This window comes from Myotis daubentonii, chromosome 14 (assembly GCF_963259705.1).
Source record: "Myotis daubentonii chromosome 14, mMyoDau2.1, whole genome shotgun sequence".
Taxonomy (NCBI): domain Eukaryota; kingdom Metazoa; phylum Chordata; class Mammalia; order Chiroptera; family Vespertilionidae; genus Myotis; species Myotis daubentonii.
The window spans coordinates 27,947,930-27,972,745 of NC_081853.1; the positions used below are offsets into that span (position 1 = coordinate 27,947,930).

General features: G+C 44.6%; 1 protein-coding gene across 1 annotated transcript; it reads right to left on the minus strand.

Annotated features, from left to right (window-relative positions):
- Window positions 1–521: 521 nt before the first annotated feature.
- On the minus strand, window positions 522–19,789 carry TRIM42 (tripartite motif containing 42). The gene is made up of 5 exons (XM_059662910.1): window positions 19,449–19,789; window positions 14,420–15,120; window positions 10,718–11,541; window positions 5,421–5,645; window positions 522–608 (listed from the first exon to the last, which is right to left on the minus strand). Exons 1-5 carry the CDS (start codon window positions 19,787–19,789, stop codon window positions 522–524), a joined length of 2,178 nt encoding a protein of 725 aa, XP_059518893.1.
- Between the last annotated feature and the right edge of the window lie 5,027 nt (window positions 19,790–24,816).

Consider the following 24,816-nt stretch of genomic DNA (forward strand, 5'->3'; position numbering starts at 1 on the left):
AAGTTATGGAAAGGCAAGTTCAGGCCCAATAATTTGGAAAAACATTCTAACAATGTGGCTGCTTAATATTGAAATAGACTGCATGGTGAGGTAATGAGCTCCCTGCCCATCAGCGACTTGTCCACACACTGAAAGCTGGTTAGACTAGCGTTAGAATGCACAGCAGGGCCTGACTCCCAGAGCGCCCTTTCACCACCCGCAGCCTGGCAGAGCTGCAGACAAAACACCACAGAATTTTGGACTTAGGGCCACGCCTGAGCTAATGGCGACATGGAGACTTGCTGACTATTTTGTATCTTTGTGTCATAATAATGAACAAACAGCGAGGCATGTCATCAGGCATTTCCTTTTATTAGTTCTTAGAAGATTCCTGCTGAAACAGCTCTGGTTCTGGAACATCATCTGCAGCCTCATTGAAGCACGTGGTGAGAAAATACATATACGTATGTGTGTGTCTATATGTCTATTTTGTGGTGTGTCTCTGACGTTGCTGCCTGCTCTGTGGCGGGGGGTGGGGGGGCTCAGAAGCGCTTCTGGAGGGCAGACTGGATATTCTTCAGCAGGCCCCACTTAGCTCGGTTCTTCCCATGACCATCGGGTGTCTGCACCTGCAAGCAGAAGCCGAGAGCCATGGCGCCAGCCACCGGGAAACCCAGCTCCCCGAGGCTGGGCCCCTGCTGTGTGCCAGGTGCTACACACGTCATTTCATTAACAACTCATGACAATCACACGAGGCAGGTGCCACTGACCCCATTTTATAGATGAAGAAACTGAGGCTCAGAAGGATTGGGTAGTTTTTCTAAAGTCTCACAACTAATTTGTGGTGGGATTGGGCTTTTACAGACTAGGTTACATGTTCTTTAAGGCACCTCGTGTGAAGGGGAGCTGATGACAGTGTTGGGGCTGTGAGCTCAGATGGGCTTCACCATAAACCAGCCCTCTTGGTCCTCCCCAGTCACTGCAGTAGGGACAGAGGACAAACCAGAACTAGCATTGTATGGAAGCCAGGAAAGATGCCCAGGAAGGCCAGGAGACCCTGATCTATGGCTGAGTTCCATCCTGAAGGCAGCGAGCAGGGAGGGAGCAGCCCTGCAGAGACTCAGAGTGCCAGCAAGACCACCTGTGCTCAAGTCAGACACAGGGTGGGGTGGGGGGAACTCCAGTACAGACAGAAGGAATTTGAGAGGATGGGTGGGGATGGGGTGGCGCATTTCCTGAAGAAAGACCCAGAACAGCGCCAGTTTGACTATTGTTGGGTCTGAATTTTTACCTCCAAATCTGATGTAACTTGGGTCATCTGATTTACAGATTGTGGTAGGCAGAATAATGTCCCCTAAAGATGTCCCTGTCCCAGTCCCGGGAACATGTGACTGTGTCATGTTCCGTGGCAAAGGGGAATTAAGTTGGTGCTCAGCTGGCCTTTAGGCAGGGAGATTATTCTGGATCATCAGGTGGGTCTAAGGCCAGCGAGAACCAGAGAGATGGCAGGGTGAGGGGTGAGGACTCAGCCTGACAGTGCTGTCTTTGAAAATGGAGGAAGGGGCCCTGAACCGAGGAATGTGGGGGATTGCTAAAAGCTGGAAAAGGCAAGAAAATGAATTTTCTCTTAGAGCCTCCGCCTCCAGAAGGAATACAGCCCTGATGACACCTTGATTTTACCCAAAAAGGCCCGTTTTGGATTTCTGATCTCCAGACTGTCAGATAATAAATGCATTTATGTTGTTTTAGCCACTAATTTGTTTGAGCAGCAACAGGAAACCAGTGCCTAGAGGGAAAGTTACCTTTGTCATGGGGAGACTTCTTGGAAGTCTGCTGTGATTTGAAGTCAGAGGGAGATAGGCAAAGTAAGGAGACCATTTCCAGAAATGGGGATGGTGGTCAGCAGGTACATTGAGGATGAGAGGAAGAGCAGGAGGAGAAACTGAGGCCAAAAGGTAGAGGACTTGCCTACAAACAGATTTCTCCATTCCTTCAAAAATATCATTAGGGTCTTGGACGTTAGAGGCTCACAGCTTGGACTGCGGACCAGGGGGTGAGTAAGGCCAGCATGGGTCTGGCCTCACAGCACTTGCAGCCTGGCGGCGTTGGGTACACCAGCCCAAGTCCAGTGTTCTTCCCAATGCACGTTCTCGCCTCTCAAAGAAACCAAAGTCTGGCCCTCATTGCTGTTGGCTTGGATGAAGTTCTCTCAGAATGAGGTGCCAGGTCCCCAGGGCGGAGCCTGCCCTGCACCTGATTACGGTTCACGGGGGCAAAGCGCTCCTGCCTTGGAGGAGACCTAGCTTCCCACTCAATTCCTTTGAGTTACCTGAGGCCAGACACTCTGTCTCTGTGAGCCTCAGTTTCCTTATCTGTAAAATGGAGGCTGTAACTCCCCACCTGCCAAGTAGTTAAGATGATCAGTGATCATGACTATACAGCGTCTGACACAGCGTCGCCTTCAATAAATGGCACCTTTAAAAAGTATTAAAGTTAATTTTCATGCTTCACATGCTACACTTCAAATAAAATCCCTTTAAAAAAATCAACAAGCCCCAGACTATGAAAATCAAATACAAAAGGTGCTATTTCACTTCCTTTACAAAAGTACATCTGATAGAAATATTGCATTTCAGAGAAGCAATGATTCTGCTGCCTCATTACATCATTTTAAATGAAACCTTTCAGGAATACCTGCACTGAACTGATGCCAAAGGAAAAATATTTCGATTTTATAGGAAAGAGCTGAAGTCATTACTTTTATGAAGCTTTATAAATGTCATTCAGACACACCATCTTATTTTCATTTGCCATTGAAGCCTTTACTTATGCAAATCATGACAAATGTTAAGGAAGCCAGTGTTCTCCTGGAATGCTAATACAATCACAGAGAGGGAGGAAGAATTACTTCTGAAGGAAAAATCTATATTGTAGCTCTGTGACTCTGGTAAAAATGAAGCCTCCAGAAAACCTCATTAATTAGTGCTCTGCTCATTTAGAAACTGTGTTAAAAAGCAAAAGGATTGTGATGAGTTTTCTTCCCAGACACGGAGGGCAGATTAATCACATACGCACAATTTCAGGGGGAGTGTTATTCCTGACTGATTGTGTAAGACACTTGGGAGCTTTCAGGCAGCTTTTGCTACTTTGTAATTATTAATTTTGTCTATCAATTTATTTCTTCACTCTTTAATTTAGACATCCATTCATATATCCATTTGTTTGCTCACATTTCACTCATGTATTCACTCAATAACCATTAAGAGCCTGCTCTGTGCACAGTGCTGTGGTAAGCATTGTGGGAGAAAGAAAGATGAATCACACATGACTTCCGTTCTCAAGGAGTTAAAGAGGGATGACAGACATCTACTTAAAGCCAACATACTTCAGTCTTCCAGCCCCATCTCTCTCCCTAGCATCTAAAAGTGACCGAGCAGCCCTGGCCAGTGTGACTCAGTTGGTTGAGCTTTGTCCCATGTCCCTGGTTTGATTCCCAGTCAGGGCACATGCCTGGATTGCAGGTTTGATCCTCAGTAGGGGGTATGCAGGATGCAGTTGGTAGATGTTTCTCTTATTGATGTTTCTCTCCCTCTCCCCCCTCCCCCTTCCTCTCTCTTGAAAATCAACAGAAATATGTTTAAAAAATAAAAACGTCAGAGGATAACACTGAAAAAAATTAGTAACAGTACTGAGTGCTCTTCATGGGCACATTTTTGAGGAAATTTTTTTTTTAAATGAGAAGGCAGATGACGTTAGATTGAAGGAAAAATCATGGTCAGAGGACATGCTGTGAAATGTGGTAGGAGCTGTGGGTGTTCCAGGCTCTGCAGAGAAAAGTAGCAACAAGAAGGGCTCTGGGGCAACTGACCGACACAGTGACTGGCTGGGGTGTGGCAGGAGGAACAGCCTTTCCTTCCCACCTCCTTCCCATGTGGGTGTCTGACCTCTGGGGGAGACGGAGGGGGCCTATGGGGGTCTTGGGCTCCAGAAACAGAGCATGATCCCAAGAGCTGGCTACCTGGAGGGAGTAGAGAGCCTCCCCCCGCTCCTGGCAGGAGGCCTGCTACTGGTAGACTCCTGTCCACACTCTACCTCCTGTTTCCTTTTATCACTAGAGGTAGCAACCCATCAGATTCTCTTCTGCAAACAATGGACCAGAAAGAAAGGGAATGTCACCAGTCAGAGAGAGAGAGAGAGAGAGAGAGAGAGAGAGAGAGAGAGAGAGAGAGAGAGAGAGATTGAGCCTGAGAGAAACAATGATCTTCTAGTTCCCTTGGGTGTCATATGCATGCCCTGGCTGGAAGTGGTCTCATGAGACTCCCCTCTCTTTGTACTATAAATTTCCCTTTTTAAAATATGTTATTTTTCAATTCCAGTTGACATGCAATATTATATTAGTTCCCATGTATACAGTAGAGTGGTTAGACAGTTACATAATTTACACAGTGATCCCCCTGAGAATTCAAGTACCCACCTGGCACCATACATAGTTTTTACAGTGTTACTGACTATGTTCCCTGGGCTGTATTTTACACCCCTGTGACTGTTTTGTCACTACCACTTGGTACTTCTTAGTCCCTTCCCCCTTTTCATGCAGTCCTCCAACTCCCCTCCCCTCTGGCAGACATCAGTTTGTTCTATTTATCTATATAAATTTCCCTTTCCAAAAGCTGAAATGGATGGACTTAATCTCTTTCTTTCTAAAAAATTCCTGATGAAAACATAATCTACTCAAACTGCAAAGAATACTGTCATTGTTGTACTGTAAGATAGCTCTGCACAGTCTTGGTATTTGTCTTCCTTTCCTCCTCTGAATATCCATAAAATTGTACTCATGAATGTATGTCCCTGGGGCTCTATGGACGAGCCAGCCTTGCATCATAAAGAGCGCAGGGATCACCTGGCACCCTGTTTTGTGGCGTCCATCCTGACCCTTCAGTGGCTTTCCTTGACTTTTAGCTAAGCAGCAAGTAAATTTTTTTTAGCTATCTGTATCCCAAATATACATATACTAAAAATATTTGTTGTTTGCTTGTGAGTTTCACTTTAATTGGGCATCCTGTATTTGTATTTGTTAAATCTGACACCTAATCCTTAGTTTCAGTCACCACCAGGGCTAATAGGTAACCCCCCCTTTTTTTTTGTCCTTCTCACACCATGACTCTTTGTTTACTAGACTCTGAAGGCAAAGATTATGTCTTATTTTCCTCTGAATCTCTACAACCTAACACAACGCCTAGCACAAATGTGTGTTTTTTTTTAATCAAACTGATTCTTAGGCCACATTTGCAAAGTCGGTTGAGGCCCTAAGTTAAGTTTTCTGAGATTAGAAGGGGCAGCCACATACAGGGTGGGTTCTGTGGCATCATGATCATCCTAGCAGACCTGCCTGCATCCAGAGCTTACAGTGAAAATCTGTCAGAAAGGAATGTGCACAGTACCTTGCAGATGTCACTCCATTGCCCAGGACCACTATCATTGATGGCTCTGACTTTAAACAGATACTCGGTGTTGGGGGTCAGGTTGTGCAGCTCCAGACTCTGCTGCGTTATGTCTCGAATTTGTCCACAGAGCTCTGTCCGCACATTGTTTGGAGGGGAAGAAATGACTTCATAGAATTCCATCTCAAAAGAGTCTACGTCTTCTGTCGGGCATGTCCAGTAAACCTATGGAGAAATGAACATGTGGGTGTGGTCCTAGCACACACCTTTCAGCTTTCTCTCCCATAAAGATTTGTGTCATTGACTATCTGTGGGGGGAGTTTAAGCTGACCCCACCACCTCTAGCTGCTGACTTTGAGTTAGATCTTGTGCAACAGTAGTGAAAGGCTGTGTTATGAGGCCTGACTGAAACTTGTGATGTGTTTCAAGAACAGAAAGATGCTCTTCTAAGTTCTGTTCCATGGAGGTGACCGTAGTCCTCCTAACACCACTAATAAGGTAACTACCATTTATTACACACCCATCATGCATCAGATTGTGCCAGACATTCTTAACTCACTTCATCCTCACAACCCCCTGGAAGGGAGATTTTATTATCCCATTTTACAGTTGAGGCTCAGAAACCTTACTTTAAGCAAATTCCAAAGGAAGCACAGAATCCTACAAGATGAAAAGTGTATATATTCCAACCCTCTATTTTATATACCAAAAATACACAGAGTCCCACAGAGGTGAACTGACTTATTTAAGAAATAGAGGATATATGTTCATACTCAAAGCATAAAATATTAATCCTTGGGAAGAGATATATTAACAAGTATCAATTGGCAGATTGTACCTAGCATGTAAATAGTCTATAATAATTGTATTTTTAAATAGATATTACATGCTTTATTTACGTTTTAATAAGTGTTGTAGTATTTATAAAATTAATTTATAATTACTCTTAAAAACAACCAATCACACAGACATTTATTTTTCATAGTTATGAAGGCTAAAAGTCCAAGATTTAGGCACCTACAGATTTAGTGTCTGGTGAGGGCCTATTTCCAGGGTCATAGACATCCTTTCTCTCCCTGTGTCCTCACTTGGCAGAGGGGGTAACAGAGTTCTTTGGAGTCTCTTCTTTTTTTATTTATAAATTTTTATTAAATTTATTGGGGTGACATTGATTAATAAAATTATACAGATCTCAGGTATACAATTCTACAACACATCATCTGTATATTATATTGTGTTTCAAGAACAGAAAGATGCCAAAATGAAGTTTCCTTCCCATCACCATTTATTTTCTATCTCCCCCATACCCCCTTTCTCTCTGGTAATCACCGTACTATTGTCTGTGTCAATGAAGGTTTTTTTTATTCTTTTAAAACTTAATGAAAGTTATTTTTATGCTTATCAAAATAAATGTACTCACTGTGAAATACTTAGAAAATACAGAAAAGTTATAAGGGAAGAAAATAAATATTACACATAATCCCACAATTCAATGAATAATTATTATTTTTTTCCAATTTTTGAATATATACAAACACAGAAATACATGTAATTTGGATTCCATTACTTTGATTCCTGCTTTATTTCACTTATTATATATTTCCTTGCGTCATTAAAAATTCAGTAATGCACCATTTTAATAACTGCCCCACAAATGATTTAGTCCTTCTATAGTCGAACATTTAGGTTGTTTCTAATGTTATCCTTTAATAAATAATGGTGCAATAAACATGTTTGGGCATGAATCTTGATCTGAATTTTTAATCATTTCTTTGGGAGGAATTTCTGAAAGTAAAATTGAGTTTTATAAAAACTCCTTAGGATTTTTAAGATACATAACTCAAATTTTAAGAATACTTTCTATGCCAAAAGCCTAAAGGGGACTGTTAGTCAACCATCATTTGAGAGATTTCATCTTCTGCATTATTAAGCACTATGATTTCTGTGTGAATTCCATTCCATGATCTTAACATAGGGATCAAGGATATTTTCCCATCAAATACCACTCTCTTGACAGTCTATGACATGACTAGATTTTCCTGTGTAGGCTCCTTTCTTTTTTTAAACTTTAGAATTAAAAATCAACACTAATAAAAGAGAAAGATGGTAATTGGCGTACAGCGATACCCTTTTCATTGGCTAATCAGGGCTATATGCAAATTAACTGCCAACTAAGATTGGCAGTTAACTGCCAACAAGATGGCGGTTAATTTGCATATGTAGGCACAATGCAGGGAGGTGAAAGGGAAAGCAGGAAGAAGCCCCCTGCCACTGACAGTGATCAGAAACCCAGGGGGGAGCTAAGAGCTGGGGGGCAGGGCAAAGGCAGCCCTGGGGCCGCCTTTGCCCTGCCCCCCAGCCATGATCGGAGAATCAGGCGCCTTTTCCGCCCTGGCCAGTGATAGCAGGAAGTAGGGGTGGAGCCAGCGATGGGAGCTGGGCACGGTCAAAGCTGGCAGTCCCGGGAGCTAGGGGTCCCTTGCCTGGGCCTAAAGCGAAGCCCACGATCGCGGGGCCACTGCAGCTGCAGGTCCCCGCTGCCCGGGCCGGACGCCTAGGCCAGAGGCGTCAGGCCTGGGCAAGGGGCCGATCCTGCGATTGGAGGGTGATGGGGGTCAACACCTGAGGGCTCCCAGTATGTGAGAGGGGGCAGGCTGGGCTGAGGGACACTCCCCCCCCCCACCCAGTGCACGAATTTTGTGCACCGGGCACCTAGTATATCTATAATAATAAAAGCATAATATGCTAATTAGACCGGACAGCCAAATGACCCTCTGGATGTCATTTCAGACGTCCTTTCAGACAAAGCCGCGGCAGCGGGGCCAAGGCAGAGGTGGTTAGGGATGATCAGGCAGGCAGGCGAGCAGTTAGCGGCAATCAGACAGACAGGCAGAGTGGTTAGGGGCAGGCAGGCAGGCGAGTGGTTAGGGGCAATCAGGCAGGTAGAGTGATTGGGGTGATCAGGCAGGGAGGCGAGTGGTTAGGGGTAATCAGGCAGGCAGGTAGGTGACTGGTTAGGGGTGATCAGGCAGGCAGGCGAGTGGTTAGGAGCTAGCGGTCCCAGATTGCGAGAGGCAGTTAGACATCCCCCAAGGGGTCCCGGACTGTGAGAGGGTGCAGGCCGGGCTGAGGGACCTCCCCCCCAATGCATGAATTTTATGCACTGGGCCTCTAGTTCTCTCTCTCTCCTTCTCTCTCTCTCTCTCTTTCTCCCCGCCCACTGCCACTCACCCCTGGTTCCCTGTTTACTATCAGGTGATTGGAGCTTGCCAGCCTGGGGAAGGGACTGAGAGGTTGGCCCGCAGGCTCCAATAGGGCGATCGGGGCCTGAGGGCTAGGGGCAGGTCCTGTGTTGACCGTTTGCCCCCTGTGGTCAGTGTGCATCATAGCGACTAGTTGTTCTGCTGTTCGGTCAATTTGCATATTACCCTTTTATTATATATATATTTAGAGAGGGAGAAGGAGAGAGATGGAAACATCTATGAGCAAGAACCATTGATCAGCTGTCTCCTGCACATGCCCTACTGGGGATCAAGCCCACAGCCTGGGCATGTGGCCTGACTGGGAACTGAGCTGGTGACCACTCAGTGCATGGGACAACACTCAACCAACCGAACCACATTGGCTGGGTTAGGCTCCTTTCTTGAGCTCATTCAGGGACCACTAATAGGTGGCATGGAGTGACTGACTGTTCTCCAAGCCCAAGCAGAGAGCAGACATCACCAGCCCTTTCCTTCTGGGGCAAGAGCCTGCCAACCTCCCAAGAGGCCTGAATTGCATGGAGATGAGACCTAATATCATCCCTGAGCTGCAGCCTTTGCTGATCTAGTACCATTTGGAAGTGTAGGTTTAGCTCCTCAGTTGTGGTATCTCTTATGTGAAGGGCAGAAATACTTGGCTTTGATGGCTTATGGGAGGGTATGTCCCATGTTGCAGCATAAGATCATTCTTAGTATCAATTATAGCCTCTAAAACATAGATTGTGGTGTCTTAGGGGAGAGGAAAAGGATAGCTTGGCTTGTATCTGGCTTTCATTTTATTGTTTTAAGGCCCTATACAAAGTATGGCCTGCAGATCAGCCCAATTGCAACACCTAGATGTTTGTTAGAAATGAGGAATCTCAGGCCCTGCTGAGACCCACTGAAACAGAACCAGCATTTTAACAAGATACCCAAGTGCACATTCATATTTGAGCACTCCTACTTTAGACTTCAAGGATGCTAAAGGTATTTGGAAGTGTTCTCAGATTATGGGGGCAAAGGGTGAGCTCTGCCACAGGGAAGCAGGCCATGGGCTTGCCTTGGAGAGGTCCTTGTAGGGAATCCTAAGACGAGAGAAGATATCCTCTAGTAGAATAGTATCTAGTTTCATGTTAATCTTTTTTCTTCCCTAAACTTTAACAGAGTATTCTACAAACAGTTCAATTTAGGTTCAGCTGGATTTAAAAGGAATTTAACAAGGAAAGGCTATTTGTCTAAGTTAGGCCAAGAGAATCAAGTAGAGGCCATGACCCTGAAGCCAGATGGTGGCTGTTGTAGAGTTTGTGAGAGATCCAACCCTCTACTCCCCACAAAAAGTTGAATCTTATGAGATAAGAATTGGAATGCCAGTGGGGATTATCCTCCAATCTTTCCAAATCATGCTGAGTCTGGGTATTTTCTTGAGGAATGGTAGCAGTTTAGTGGAATTATAGCTGATAGATAATGGAACCTGCAGTTCTAATCCCAATTTCTGGCTCTCTCTACTATTATAGGCCTTCCTCTAGGAAATACTACACTTTCCAAACAGTCTGTTCAACTTATTTTGCTTCTGGCCTTGGGTTCTCTTTCAATAGAGAAGCTGCCTTTGAAGTGGGATTTGGGCTTTTAGACATATTTCCCACTATGAGTTAATTACATTGTTTGCTCTAAGCCAGTCTTGGGCTGCTTAGATTTCAGAAATGTATCCCTCTTGAATGGATTGACCACAAAGAGTCCAGAGGCGCCATTTTGAGCAACCAGACCCCAGAGGTCAAAGCACTAATGACTACCCACGTCCATTCCACACCCCACACCCTCACCTTCCCCACAGAGCCTAGAGCAGTGGTTCTCAACCTGTGGGTCGAGATCCCTTTGGTGGTCGAACGACCCTTTCACAGGGGTCGCCTAAGACCATCCTGCATATCAGATACTTATATTACGATTCATTACAGTTAAGAAGTAGCAACGAACATAATTTTATGGTTGGGTTACAACATGAAGAACTGTATTTAAAGGGCCAGAAGGTTGAGAACCAATAGCCTAGAGCTTTTTTCTCACCTTGGCAGCTCTTGGATACACCAGAGTCTGGTAGATAACAATTGGGCCTGGGGTTTTCACAGGGCATTCGTTGAACGAGTACCAGTTGTGGAAGCTGCTGCTGTTCTGTAGAGACTGGTTTTCTGCCCCTGCACTCCAGTAGGTGTAGAGGCCATCTGTGGTTTTGGCAGGTGCGGTGGACTGCGCTCGCCCATAGGCCTCCAGACCCGCCTTGACCTTCTCTCCCCCGGTGGTTTTGAAGGACAATAAGGAGGAGCTTCGCTGGTATATCTGCTGGTTGCCCAAGCTGTGGGTGCTGAAAGTGACCTTCCTGGCAATCATCATTTCTGAGTGGGTGGGGTAGGGGGAGGGCAGGGAGTCCCCTGAGGAGCATACCTTCTTGGGTCCCATGGGGAAGAGCTCATGGATGGCACTGGAGAGCTCAGCAAAGTCCAAGGGCAGGCATTGCGAGGAGTGTAGCCGGAGCTGTGGGTCGGGCCTGTAGGTGCTCTGGATGCCGTCCTCGATCTGCTCCACCAGAATCTTGGCGGACTGCAGGAACGCCACTTGGCCTGTCTCCTTGAGAGCTTCCTTGGAGTAGGCGATCAGGCCGTTCATCTCATTCACTTTCGTGGATGTGACGTACACATATTTTTCAATCTCCTTCTGCCTGGACACTTCTAGATTCTCTACCTCCTCCATGATCAGTTTCTCCTTTTCCTGTAGGATGTTGCGTAGCTTGAGAAATCCATTTCTGATCTCTTTTCGCTTTGCCTCCTTGTTAGCTTTAAAGCTGCCTTTTAAAATGTTGAATTCCATAAGGTCATTATCAATTTCATATCGGACTGCAAAACAACGAAGTTAGTAACTTCTGTTAAAGTTTTCATCTCCCCAGATGTCAAAGCCTGTAGTAAACTGGAGCAAATTACCTTGGACTCCAAGGAAGAGGGTGGGGAGGCAGGGAAGGCACTTGTAGGTTGGCTGAAACACACCAGAACGCACTTCATAAAATGATTTATAAAATGCACTTGGCCTTCCTCAGTATACTCCTCTCTTCCTCCTTCTCTAGTACTTCCCTCAGATATAACAGTCACCCTTCCCTGGCACACTTCTATCTTATAACAGTAATCCCTGTGGCCTTGAGTCTGAAGTTGGAAGTTCAAGGCCACCCTTGATAGGAATTTTCACCAGACTTCACTTGTCAGCAAATTGGACTTGAGAAGATGTGACAACAGGAAGTGACTGGTGTTCCCTGTGTGAAGGCTAAGCTTTTGCAGGGGTAGGAGAAAGGACTAAATTTCTGGTGACTTCTTCTAAATGTTGCCCTGCCTCATTCACCGAAAACGCAGCCCTCGACAACAGGGCTGCTCTTTCACATGCCTTTTTTCTCTGCCGGGGGACTCTACTCTCTCGGATTCATCTGGGCTCCCTCTCTTGCCTTTCCCCCACTTCCTTCCAATAAAGGGTCTGCTGTTACACTTTAAGGAGAACCCAATCCATCCTGCATCCTCACCCATGGTATTTGGATTTTAAGTTCGTTTAGTCATTCAACAAACATTGACTGGACACCCAGTCCATGGCACATGCCTTCCTAGGCATTAGGATTACAGCTATGAATATGAGAGGGCATGGATGTACAGGGCACTCATAAATCCAATGATACTGCAGCCCAGGAAAGCACGTAGCATGTCTCTATCTGTGAAATGGGCACCTTTGCTAGCTTTACAGGGACTTAGGCATTAGGTAGCAACTTGAAGACATGTGACCTATTCCAAAGTAAGCTCCTTCCCATGAAGGGCCACCTCTGCAGTGAGTTGAGCTACAGTCCTCACCAAATTGTACTCAGGAGTGGGGTGATCAAGTCTTTTTTGCACTTGGTTCTTAACATAGTCATGGGTCCATAGTAAGCTGGACCTTTGTGGGTGGTGGTCATTGTCACAAAAACATGCATTTGAGTAGAGAAACCCTGGAGTTCTGTCAGACCAGGAGGGCAGGGCCCAAGGCTGTCTTAGTTACTACTATGACCAGGATGTGTGGAGGTGCTTGAAAGGTATTTGTTGAGTGAAAGCCATTATGTCCCATGTTCTAACATTTTTTGTGTGTGTGGGGAGGGGCTATCAGCACTGTTACTCTCTGGCCTACTTCCTGAAGTCCCCATTTTCTTTGCCCACCTCCTGCCTCCCACTGGACCAGAAAGAATGAGGTGGTGAAGCAGATGGGGGCCAAACAGGAAACTCTCAGGGTGGGCTTGCAGTGGTGCTGAGGAGTGCCCCCTGCCCTCCCCAAATGCAAGCCCTACTGTGACTTATGGCAGCTGAAATTCCACTTTATGCATTAATTTATTTAACTATTCAATAGTCACTCACTGTCAACGATACTTGGATAGGATACTTCTTGCTTTATTAGGGATTAAGCTTAAGTAGAGCAAAGTCCTGAGAGGCAGGATAAAAATTTCATAGAGGAGGGGAAAGGGGCAGCGCCAGGAGAGGAGGAAGGAGGAGGCCAGAAGCACCCCTCCCCCTTACAAATATGACAGCTTTGCAAGAGCTGGTCTTAGAGAAAAGTCCAGTCAAGGTCTCTTTCAGGCAATATACTTAAATGTGGCTATTATTTTAAATTAAACATTTGTATGTGCCAGACCCACGCATTACACAAATTATGGATCATATCCATATATTATGATATATTACACATATCTTTCTACCAGGAAGATATTGTTCCCATTTATGGATGAGGAATCAAAGGCTCAGGGAGGTTACGTGACTGTCCAGTGTCACACAGCAAGTAAGTGGGAGAAATGAGAGCCTGTCCCTAATTTTTGTCTAACTCCAAAGGATGCGCTTTCTGTTGCTCCAGCTGTGGTTCTCAGCCCTCTGTGAGCACCAGAATCATCTGGGAAACTGTAAAAACCGCTCTTCTCTCGGCCTCACCTGCTGAGACTCTAAATTGGCCTAAGTTGGGGCTCAGGAATTCAGGGGAGGAACTTTGCAGCTAGGTTTCGAACTAATGCAGGGAATCTTCTGGGGATTCTGATAAAAATGCAGATTTCCATGTAGACAGGATGGGGTGCTGTCTCCCCAGCCCCGGTGAGATGCTACTGCTGCTGGTCCTAGTTAGTAAGGCTCCCTGGGCAGTGCCAGTGTGTAGCTGGGGTGACACCACAGCTTCAAACACTCGACTTCTCTCCAGGGCCCTCCGATCACTGGCTTTTGAATTACCTGGAGATCTGTTTAAAATGCATATTCATGGCATCTCCCCAGAAAGTGAATTGAGTCCTTAAGAACAAGTTTGAACCTAGTGACAGAACAACTTAGAAAGGCCCACAGACCTTCAGGACACCATAGGATCAAACTCTCCATCTTTCAAAGGGGAAAATAGGGCCCAAGGTCACGAAGGTTATATCTAGGATTATAGAATCTTTATGGATTTCTTATGTGTCAGATTTCTCTCTGCTCTTTCTTTCTTCCCTTCCCTTCCCTTCCCTTCCCTTCCCTTCCCTTCCCTTCCCTTCCCTTCCTTCTTCCTTCTTAAATTTTTTTTTATTTAATTCTCATAATCACACCATGAGGGAGGTATTACTATTTATCCCCATTTTATAGATGAGAAAACCAAGGCACAGGAAGGTTAACGGCTGGTGGTAGTTGCCAGGTATGGGCACCAAGCCAGTGACGCAGCCTAGTTCAGTGCTATTCTGGAGAGGAGGGGAGAGAGGGGGACCAGAACCTGCTTTGAACTTGGCAATGGCGCTGAAGAGTGCGGCAGACCTCTCAGAGCAGGCATCGATGAGGCTGACCGTGTCGTGGCCGTTGTGTAAGGAGGTCTTGCAGAAGGTGCAGAGCAGCTGGTCGTCGTTGCGGCAGTACTCGATGATGCGGCTGGACGGGTGGTGGATGCAGATCTTCTCATCCTGGTCGTCGGTGCTGGTGTCCACGAAGACGTGGTCCTGCATGGCCACGTCTGAGTGGAAGGTCTTGAGGCAGTCGTTGCACAGGTTGAGGCGGCAGGTGGTGCAGCGCTTGTAGGCGATGCGCCGGCTGCGGCAGACCTGGCAGAGGATGGGCCCGGTGGAGCGGTCAAAGCGCCACTTGAGGTAGCCGTGCTCCTGCATGTAGCGCTTGGTGAGGCGCCCGTGCAGGTAGTTCTCGGGCAGCTGCATCTTGTGGCTGTAGGGCATGCAGTGCGAGCGGCTGCACACCGGGCAGACGATGATGAAGAAGTTCTCAGTGACCTCTGCGTGCTTCTGCAGCTGCCGCAGGCACTTCTCGCACAGGCTGTGGTTGCAGGGCAGCATGAATGAATGCAGGCGCAGCCGGTTGCACATGGGACACAAGAGATGGTCGACCAGGTGGCTTTTCCCCGACGTGGTCAGCTTTATCTCATCCAATTGCGAATCGCTGCTCCCGATGCGCAGGGCGGTTTTGGAGCTGAAAGGAGAAGCAAACACAGGGAGGGCTTCAGAAGGCGGGCTCCAGGGCTTGCGTCATTTCTCCACCTTGGAAAGTGGCGGGGGGCTCCCAAGGGGCAGGCCCGCGGGATGGCGAGGAGCATGGGCTGGGTGCCAGGCTGTCAGGGTTCTAAACCTGCCTCCACTGTGTTTACGTGGGGGGACCTCAGAAAAGTCAATGAACCTGTCTTTGCCCGTTTCCTCATTATAAAACTAGTACCCACACTAGGGGGTTTCTTGAGGGTTACAATTGAATTGAATACCTGCACGACCTGAGAGAAGCCCTGAACTCAGTATTTGTTGTTAAGTTTGAGCAAGAGAAAAGCCTTGGAAACTGGCCTGGCAGTATCAGCCCACTCTGATGTTCTGTGGTCATAACAGTTATCCCAGAACACCACCACCAGGCAAGGCCTTTCTGGGACGCTGATGAAACAAAGCACACACAAGACCACTTCATCATCTTTAAAGTCGGACAAGAGCAAGAACATTATCCAAACCACACAAATACCAAACATCTCCTCTCCTGGTTAATGGGAGTGACCGCTGCTTTTTCACCAGTTGCAGCCTTAGGCTCTCTCTGTTCTTTCCACCTTCTAGACGCGATTTACTAATATACCAACAGCAGATTCATCCCTGCACCCTCACTTAATGTGAACCTATCATAACTTATTGATGCCTTCTTATTGAGACACCTCACATTTAACCATGGTGCGTGTTCTCACTTGTTGCCATGAGGCAATGAATCCAGTTTTGTCCAACTACAGATGTGGTGTTGGTGGGTTTTGCCTGGAGGGCATTGACGTCATTATTGTGTAGGATGGAACACAAAGAGGATGGGAAAAGTCCTTTCCAGGAGACCAGGAGGTCGGTGTTTGAGCGAAGCCTAAAACCTGGGGTCTCGCCACTAGGCAAGTAAGAACTAAGGACCTGGGCGGATTGCACATGGTAGAATGCACTAGAGTAGAGGTACAATTTTGAGATGAGTTTCTTAACCTCTCTCATTCTCAGTTTCCTCATCTGTAAATTGAGGCTGGCAATACTACTTCTTTTGTGAGAATTTTACAAAGTCTGCATGAGCTAATCCATGATAAGTGCTTAACTGCTGGTACCTACTAAACAACATTCGATAGATGTGGCCACTGCAAGTACTACCCTCTGGTACTAGCCAGCCGATGTCCACAGTAGAGAAAAGCAATGAGCGAAACCATGAAAGTATGTGTTTGTATTGTTTTTGTGTGTGTTTTATTTGTCTAATATCTGAGGCTGATTTCAAGGACTATCAGAATTCTGAACAAAATAAAAGCATACTTGTAAAATTCAAGTGCAAATTGGGGAAAAGCAATTTATGGAAATAAATGAATTAGCTGTGGGGATGGCGGTATCATACACAGACACACAGCTTATGACTGTTTCTATTTCGTTTCCTCTGTTTACATTAGAGATGTTTGGGTATTGATCCTGACATTGTGGGTGTGTTCTCTTCTGCTTTTGCCTTCTTGTCGTCCCTATACGCCCCTATCTCCTTCCCCATTCCCTTGGCCAGGGACCTATATCTCAGATCCCAGACAGTCAAAGTTGCTACTCAAGTATTCTGGAATGAATGGCCCTGTGGTGACAGAGAGTGCCCCTGGTGGAGTCTCAGGCACCTGGAAAGCTCATCCCTTAGGATTTAGATGCTGGGCTCTAGGCACACAGGCCTCAATATTCTCAGTCATGTTCCCTCTCGGCCTTCCCAGCCTCCTGCCTGGGTCCTGAAGGGATCACCCGGAGGAACAGCTCCATTGTACACCTGTTAGCTGCATGGACCTTTCTAATTTGATAAGGTGGCTCTGAGAATCAAGATGTAATATAAAGGGAGACAGCATTGAAAATCAGAAAGAAGGGAGGGAAGGTGTTGTTGGGGTAAGAAAAAGGAGAGAGGAGCTAAGAGTCAGGTGGTAAATGGTCCAGGGAGCTGGGGTGGAGGTGGAAAAGGAATGAGTAAGGCAGAGAAGGATGGATGGGCCAGAATGGGGTGGGATGAGCAAGATGCTGAGCAGTAAGTAGTGGTGAGGGACAGGGAGACGGTGGTTCAGAAACCAGGAAAGAGGGCAGATGGAAGACAAATCTCCATGCACCAAGAGCCAATCTCCTGACACCTGTAACAGCAACTCTGACCATCTTCTGAAAGCCTCAGGCATAGACCTGCGCATTCAGGAGCAGTGATCTCATGCCAACACCATCAGCTAGCCCAGCAGTCTTATCTTCTTATTGAGACATCCAGCCTCTGCTCCTCTGCATGGCTTTCTCCCTCTCCCAAATTCAGACCTGTTCCTCCACCTGGTTCTCTTTGTATCACCTGACTTCCCTCCTTATACTATCCAGGCCATTCTGCATTATAGAATCACTGGGGGTGGAGTGGGAACTTTTAAAATTCTGATGCCCAGGTGATACTCCAGACCAATAAAATCAGAATGACTGGGGATGGGGGCCAGGCCTCACTATTTTATAAAAAGACCAGAAGCCCAGGGCACGAAATTCATGCACGGGTAGAGTCCCTATGCCTGACTGGGGCTCAGGGCCTATTGGGGCCTTCCGGCTGCCAGCTGGGGCCTTCCTTCCGGCTGCCAGTCAGGGCCTCCCTTCCCTGGCTGCTGGCTGTTGTCTGGAGCCTTCCTTCAGTCTGTGCCTCGCCCTGATGGTCAGTGCACGTCATAGAGAGCAATCGAACTTCCAGTTGAACTCCTGCGGGGACACTTTGCATATTAGCCTTTTTTATATATAGATTCCTAGGTGATTCCAATGCGAGGCAAAGTTTGGGAGCTACTGACTTAAGGCATCTTCCCAAAGCACCAGTGTCATCCCTCCTCTGTTGAAATGGGCTCAGGGACTCTCCTGGCCAATGCACAGAAAATGGGGCAGTTGAGAGGAGAGGGAGGTGTGGACACTACACCTTAGAACTTCTGCACCCACACTTCTGGGTTTGTTACTCATGCAAGGACCATAAGAGGACCACAAGCAGAGAGTAATGTTCATTAAGCATCTACTAAGTGCTTACATGCAAGATGGATTGTATTCGCCTCCAAATTCACTGAACCTTGGCTCACAGATGTGCTTTTCTGACCTTGTAAGGTTTCAAACCTGCCTCTCCAAATCCTGTCATAGCGCCAAACTTTGAACTTATGTCTCTAAGAAGTCTGTCTCTGGCACTCCGGACTCCCCTCATGTGTGACATAAAAAGACTGGTTTGGCCGAAACCGGTTTGGCTCAGTGGATGGAGTGTCGGCCTGCGGACTGAAAGGTCCCAGGTTCGATTCCGGTCAAGGGCATGTACCTGGGTTGCGGGCACATCCCCAATAGGAGATGTGCAGGAGGCAGCTGATCGATGTTTCTCTCTCATCGATGTTTCTGACTCTCTATCTCTCTCCCCCTTCCTCTCTGTAAAAAATCAATAAAATATATATATTTTTTAAAAAAGACTGGTTTGGTTGGTGCAAGAGGAAGATATTCAATGCCTGATACAGAGGCTTAATGTCCTCAAAGAGTGATTGTGACCCTCAGTGGCATGCCCTCTGGGTAGGAACAAAGAGAAGGCTGGCGGGAATACACAACCACCTGGGCCTGTCTCTAGGCCATGGGTCAGCAGCGCCCTGGGAAAGTGATTGCTTTTCTAATAAGCATTGCAGATGTCAAGAGTTCAGAGGAGGAAGAAGAAGAGCAATTTATCTTTCTATGTCACATGGCAGGTTACAAAGCACAAGCATTCATCCTCATGCCCATGAGCCATGGCATGTATTCTCTCTGTTTTACAGTAGTGCATTTTCAAATTAAGAATACACAGACTCTGGGTTCAAATCCTGAGTGCATCTGGCTGGCTATATGATCTTAGGCAACTTAACCTCTCAGAGGCTCGCTTTCCTCAGACTTCTTAGAGGCATGAGGTAGGGTGAGCACAGGACGAGGGTTACGTGGGGTCACACAGGCAGTGCCTGGCAAGCTGCTTGAGCATGGAGTACTAGCTGTTGCTGTTTTGCACAGGTGACAGAGTGATGCTCAGGTGAGAGAGTGACACTCAGGTGAGAGAGTGATGCTCAGGAGAGCATGATGCGCAGGCACACGATGGTGGAGTGTGGATTTGAAACTCAGGTCTATATGTGGTCAAGAACTGTTTAGGACACACTTAATTTTACAAAATTCTTGGTCTCCTTCTTTCAGACAGAGAAATGGACTTGGGGCAGGGACACTGGCCTGCCCTGTGGACTCCACAGCCAGCAGGGGGCCCCCAGTTTTCTGAGCCAGTGCGGCCCACCTGGGGTGCTCAGCACTTACGAAACGCGGATGGTCCTGAGGCGGCCCTTGTGGAAGGTGAAGGTGACATGGCGGCAGCAGCGGCTCTCATAGTAATAGCACTTGACGTTGCTGCTGGCCGAGCAGCAGCACTTGCAGTTGGGGTCATTGGCCCAGGAGCAGCAGCACCAGTGGCAGTTGGGGTTCTCGGCGCAGGTGCAGTGGCAGCACTGGCAGTTCCGCTCGTCCTTGTAAGGGCAGGGGAAGCAGGTGCAGTTCCGCTCCGAGGTGAAGAGGAACTTGCAGCACAGACAGGAGCATAAGCGAGGGCAGCACCTCTGCCATGTGCAGCAGGGAGAGCAAACACACATAGCCGTCTCCATGGCTCCTACAGTATTGTCACCTGCCCTCCTCTACCGGAATCCTGCTGTCAGCTCTCCTGGGATGGGCTCCTCCTCCCCCTTGGAGGTTGCAAGAGGTTGGCTGTTATGAGGACTTCTCAGGTCATGTCCCTACCAGGAAGCTCCTGGCTTGGCATTTACATATATCAGCCTGAGGCCATTTGCTTATGTCACAATCCCTGTCTCCCCACCATCTCTCACCTGCTGCGTGGGTGAGAGGTTGAGATCTGGGGGTTAGGGGCAGGTGGGCTAATGGATACTCCCTGCTTCCATAGCACCAGCTCCAAGGAGTATGAAGGCATTGAGCATCCTTGGAGGGTTAGCTGTCATCTTTCGAGTTACGAGGCGGATTTCAGAAGCTATTTCTCTCTCCCTGCAACTCGGGCAAGTTGACTTTAGGATATGTCTTTATAGGCTGAAAGGCTTGGGTATGATTAATTGGAAAAGTAGGCTGGTGTGATGGTCTTCTCCTTGGGTGTTTTCTGCTTTGATAGAACTCTTTACTGGATGAACAAAGCACAGTGTTTATAAATAATAGCACTGCCCATTGAAATGTAATTGCCAGTTGGAGAAAGAATTAAAGGGAAAAAAGGTGTAGGTTCACTTAGGCACTTCTTTCAGTACTCATTGGGTTTGTCATTTGCTGTACAGTCACTGCTGATTTTCATGAGGCTTCGTGCATAAATCGCTCTGGATATTTCTTGGCTTTGCAGCTTCATGGGGTTTGGCTAAGATTCAATCTGCTTTCTCCCTTCGACTCCCACCCCTACTTTTACAAGAGGTGAAATTCTACATGAGAATCTTTAACTCTTCTGTTAGTATTTGCTCCTTATCTCTAGAAATGACCTCATATGTTAGGGGAGAACCTTCCATTTTATGCAGCTTGTAAAGATTAAAAGAGCAGAGATTCCGTGGTCATATCACCCTGTTGCATAAACACTGTCTTATTATTTTTACAAAAAGAAGCAGAAGTGAGAGCTGAATTGGCTGCAGGAGTTAATTGCATAAGTTATTGTTTCTCCCTATGATTATCATCTTTGTAATAGGAAGAACATTCACTGGGTACGAACTGTGCCAGCCACACATTGATTTTAGATTCCTACAAATGAAAATCCTGCATCATAGGCAGGATGTTGTATTTCCTTTTTTTGATAAATACTATTAAATCACTTACTTAAATGAATGTACCAGTTTATACCGACACCAACAATGTATGAGAGATATCTTTGCCCCTTCGTGCTTTCCCAGGCTCAGTTTAACCTATTGTTCTCTATTCTCCAGGCCAGAGTTTGAGCTTCACTCCTGAATTTATAGTACATTTTCATCATTGATCTGTGCAAGGCTCCCTCTTGTTTTTTGTTTTTAAAATTTTATTGAGATATAATTTATTTACCATTAAACTCACCATTTTTAATTGAACAATTCAATAGTTTTAAGTATATGCACAAGATTGTGCAACTAAAACCACTATCAAATTCCAGAACATTTTCATCACTCCCAAAAGACACCCTGAACCCATTAGCCATCACTCCCTGGCCACCATTAAACTACTTTCTATATCTGTGGATTTGCTTATTTGGGGCTTTTCATATAAATGGAATCCATTATAAATTAATGGACACTGGGTTGCTTCCACTTCTTGGCTATTATGAATAATGTTGCTGTGAACATTTGTGTACGAGGTTTTATAGACCATATATTTTCAACTCTCTTGAGTATACTAGGCGTAAAATGGTTGGGTCTTATGGTAATTTTGTTTAACTTTCTGAAGAAATGTCGAACTGTTTCCCAAACAGCTGCACCATTTCTATTTTTACATTCTCACCAGCAATGTATGACAGTTGTAATTTCTCCACATCCTGACCAGAACTTGTTACCTTTGAAAAAAAATACTTTTATTGATTTTAGAGAGAGAGAGAAGAAGGGAGAGGCATAGAGAGATAAAAATATCATCAAGAGAGAAAGAGACATCAATCAGCTACCTCCTGCATGCCCCCTACTGGGGATTGAGCCTTGCAATCTGGGCATGTGCCCTGACTAGGAATTGAACCTGGGACCTCTTGGTTCATGGAACGATACTTAACCACTGAGCCACATTGGCTGGGCCTTGTTATTTTTCTTTTAAAATAATAATAATAATAATAATAATAATAATAATTATTATTATTATTATTGCCATCAGAATGGGTATGAGGTAGGATCTCACTGTGGTTTAGATTTGAATTTCCCTGATGGTTAATGACAACTGAGAAACTTTTCATGTGCTTATTGGCCATTGGTATATTTTCTTTGGAGAAATGTCTATTCAACTTCTTTGTCCAGTTTATAATTGAGTTGTCTTTTTTATTGTTGAGTTGTAAGAGTTCTTTGTATAATAGAGATATTATACCTTATCAAGTGTATAATTTGTAAGCATGTTTTCTTTCTGTGGTTTGCATTTTTACTTTTTTAGATAATGCCCTTTGAAGCCCAAAAGTTTTAATTTTAATGAGGTCTAATTTATCTATATTTTTGTTGTTATTGCTTACTCTTTTGGTGTCATTTTAGAAATATTTGCCTAACTCAAAATCATGGAGATTTATACTATTCTTTATAGTTTGAGCAAATACTCTTAGATCTCTGATCTATTTTGAATTAATTTTTATATTTGATACAAGAAACTCAATTGACAGTAGGTGTATGATTTATTATTGGACTCCCTAATCCTTTGATCTTTAAGTCTATCCTTATGCCAATCATACTGTTTTGATTACGACAGCTTTGTAGTAAGTTTTGAAATAGGAAGTATGTTTTCTACTTTTTTCTTCTTTTAAAGATTGTCTTGGATATTCTGAGTCCCTTGTATTTTAATATAAATTTTAGAGTGAGCTCTTCATTTGTGCACAAAGTCCGTTATAATATTGACAGGGATTTCATTTAATGTGTAGATCAATTTGGGAAATATTGTCATCTTAACAATATTAAGTTTTCCAATCCATAAATATAAGCTGTCCTTCCATTTATTTAGGCCATTTAAATTTTCTCTCAATAATGTTTTTTTTTCAGTGTACAAGTCTTACACTTCCATGGTTAAATTTATTCCTAAGTATATTTTCTTTTGATACTACTGTAAATGGTATTATTTTCTTAATTTTATGTTTGAATTATTCATTGTTAGTGTGTATAAACACAATAGATTTATCTATTTTGGCCATGTATCCCACGGCATGATGAACTCCTTATTAGCTCTAATCTTTTTGTTAATTTTAAAGGATTTTTAATATATAACTTTATGTCATCTCTGAATAGAGATACTTTTGCATGCTTTTTTTTTTGTTTTGTTATTGCACCAAAAGCACTGGCAACAAAAGCAAAAACAGACAAGTGGGATTATATCACTAAAAGGCTTCTGTATAGCAAAAGAAACAATACAGAGGCAATCAATGGGATGGGAGAAATATTTGAAAGACATATATTTAATAAAGTGTTAATTTCTAAAATATATGAAGTCCTTTCCAGGCAAACTGGGCATCAGTGAGTGTATATCTGATTCACAGTGGTACTACTGTTTAGATCAGTGGTTCTCAACCTTCCTAATGCCTCGACCCTTTAATACAGTTCCTCATGTTGTGGTGACCCCAACCATAAAATTATTTTCGTTGCTACTTCATAACTGTAATTTTGCTGCTGTTATGAATCGTAATGTAAATATTTGATATGCAGGATGTATTTTCATTGTTACAAATTGAACATAATTAAAGCATAGTGATTAATCACAAAAACTATGTAATTAATAGGTCAAGACATAATCCAATTAAAAATTGACAAAATAACCTGAATTAGACATTTTCCAAAGAAGATACACAAATGGCCAAAAGGTACATAAAAAGGTACTCTACACCACTAGTCATCAGAAAAATGCAACTCAAATCCACAATAAAATATCACCTCTCATCAGTTAGAATGGCTGTTATAAAAACAATAAGAACAGGAGATAACAAGTTGTTGAGGGTGTAGAGAAAAGGGACCACTTGTACTATGGGATATAGTCCCTTTGGGAAACAGTATGGAGGGTCCTCAAAAATTTAAAAATAGATTATCCTATGATCCAGAAATCTTGCTTCTGGATTTAGAGCTGAAAAAAATGAAATCGGTATTTTAAAGAGGTATCTGCACTCCCATATTAATTGCAGCATTATTCTCAATAGTCAAGATATGGAAACAATTTAATTGTGCATTGATGGATGAATAAAGAAAATGTGATACACACACACACACACACACACACACACACACACACACACACTATCCAGCCATTAAAAATAAGGAAATCCTGTTGTTTGTGACAAAATGGATGAACCTGGAGGACACTATGCCAAGTGAAATAAGAGAAAAAATAATTACTGTATGATCTCACTTATACATGGAATTTAATAAGAAAAAAAGTCATACTAATCGAAACAATAGAATGGTGGTTTCCAGGAGTTGTGGGGCAGGGTTGGGGAGTTGAACTGATGTTGGTCAGGAATTATAACCTTTCATTTATAGGATGTATACGTTCTGGGGATCTATGTACAGCATGGTGACTATAGATGATATTGTATTGTTTACTTGAAGTTTGCTAACACACTCACAAAATTATTTGTCAACTATACCTCAATAAGGCTGGTGAAAATAAACATAAAAAAATCAATGACAATATTTAAAAACAAAACTTACATTGGTGTATCTCTCTCCTCTCTCTCTCCCTCCCCCTTTCTTCCTCTCTAAAATCAATGAAGTCACATTTTTAAAAAACCGTAAACAGCCCTGACCGGTTTGGCTCAGTGGATAGAGCATTGGCCTGTGGACTGAAAGGTCCCAGGTTCGATTCCAGTCAAGGGCATGTACCTTGGTTGCAGGCACATCCCCAGTGGGAGGTGTGCAGGGGGCAGCTGATCAATGTTTCTCCCTCATCGATGTTTCTAACTATCCCTTCCTCACTGTAAAAAAATCAATACAATATATTAAAAAAAACAAAACCATAAACA